Source organism: Eimeria mitis, genomic scaffold, assembly GCF_000499745.2.
Source record: "Eimeria mitis Houghton genomic scaffold, Emh_scaff114, whole genome shotgun sequence".
NCBI lineage: Eukaryota > Apicomplexa > Conoidasida > Eucoccidiorida > Eimeriidae > Eimeria > Eimeria mitis.
Genome location: NW_013567815.1, coordinates 6903 through 7406, shown reverse-complemented (window position 1 = coordinate 7406; position 504 = coordinate 6903). Strand labels below are relative to the sequence as shown.

General features: G+C 34.1%; 1 protein-coding gene across 1 annotated transcript in view; it reads right to left on the bottom strand.

Moving 5' to 3' along the window:
* Nucleotides 1–504, bottom strand: part of EMH_0084240 (zinc carboxypeptidase, putative) — a gene marked incomplete at both ends in the record, with an annotated part of 8840 nt that overhangs the window by 2685 nt on the left and 5651 nt on the right. The window contains one exon of the mRNA XM_013494407.1: nucleotides 61–345. Coding sequence (XP_013349861.1) covers nucleotides 61–345 — 285 coding nt within the window. The remainder of the gene's footprint in view (nucleotides 1–60; nucleotides 346–504) is intronic.

The window sequence follows — 504 nt, the reverse complement described above, 5'->3', positions numbered from 1 at the left end:
AAAAAAAAAAAAAAAAAAAAAAAAAAAAAAAAAAAAAAAAAAAAAAAAAAAAAGTGTTACAGTGATGGGGCTCCAGGTGAAGGCGGTGAATGTGTCTCCTTCTCTGTCTCCTTTTGCTGTCTCCTTTTTTTCTCTGTCTCCTTTTTTCTCTTTTTTTTCTCTGTCTCCTTCTCTCTCTCTATCTCTCTCTCTGTCTCTCTCTCTGTCTCTATCTCTCTCTCTATCTCTCTCTCTCTCTCTGTCTCTCTCTCTGTCTCCTTCTCTGTCTCCTTCGCTGTCTCCTTTTTCTCTCCCCGCCCCGCAGTGACACACAAACAAACCAACACCCAAAGCATCAGCAACACCCTGCAGCAAAACAAACAAAAAAAAAATAAAAATAAAAATAAAAAAATAAAAAAATAAAAAATAAAATAAAATTTACTTTTTATTTATTATTCGTTATTATTGTTGTTATAAAACGGTATTATAATCATATGCATGCGCCTAATGCAGACATCCACTCTG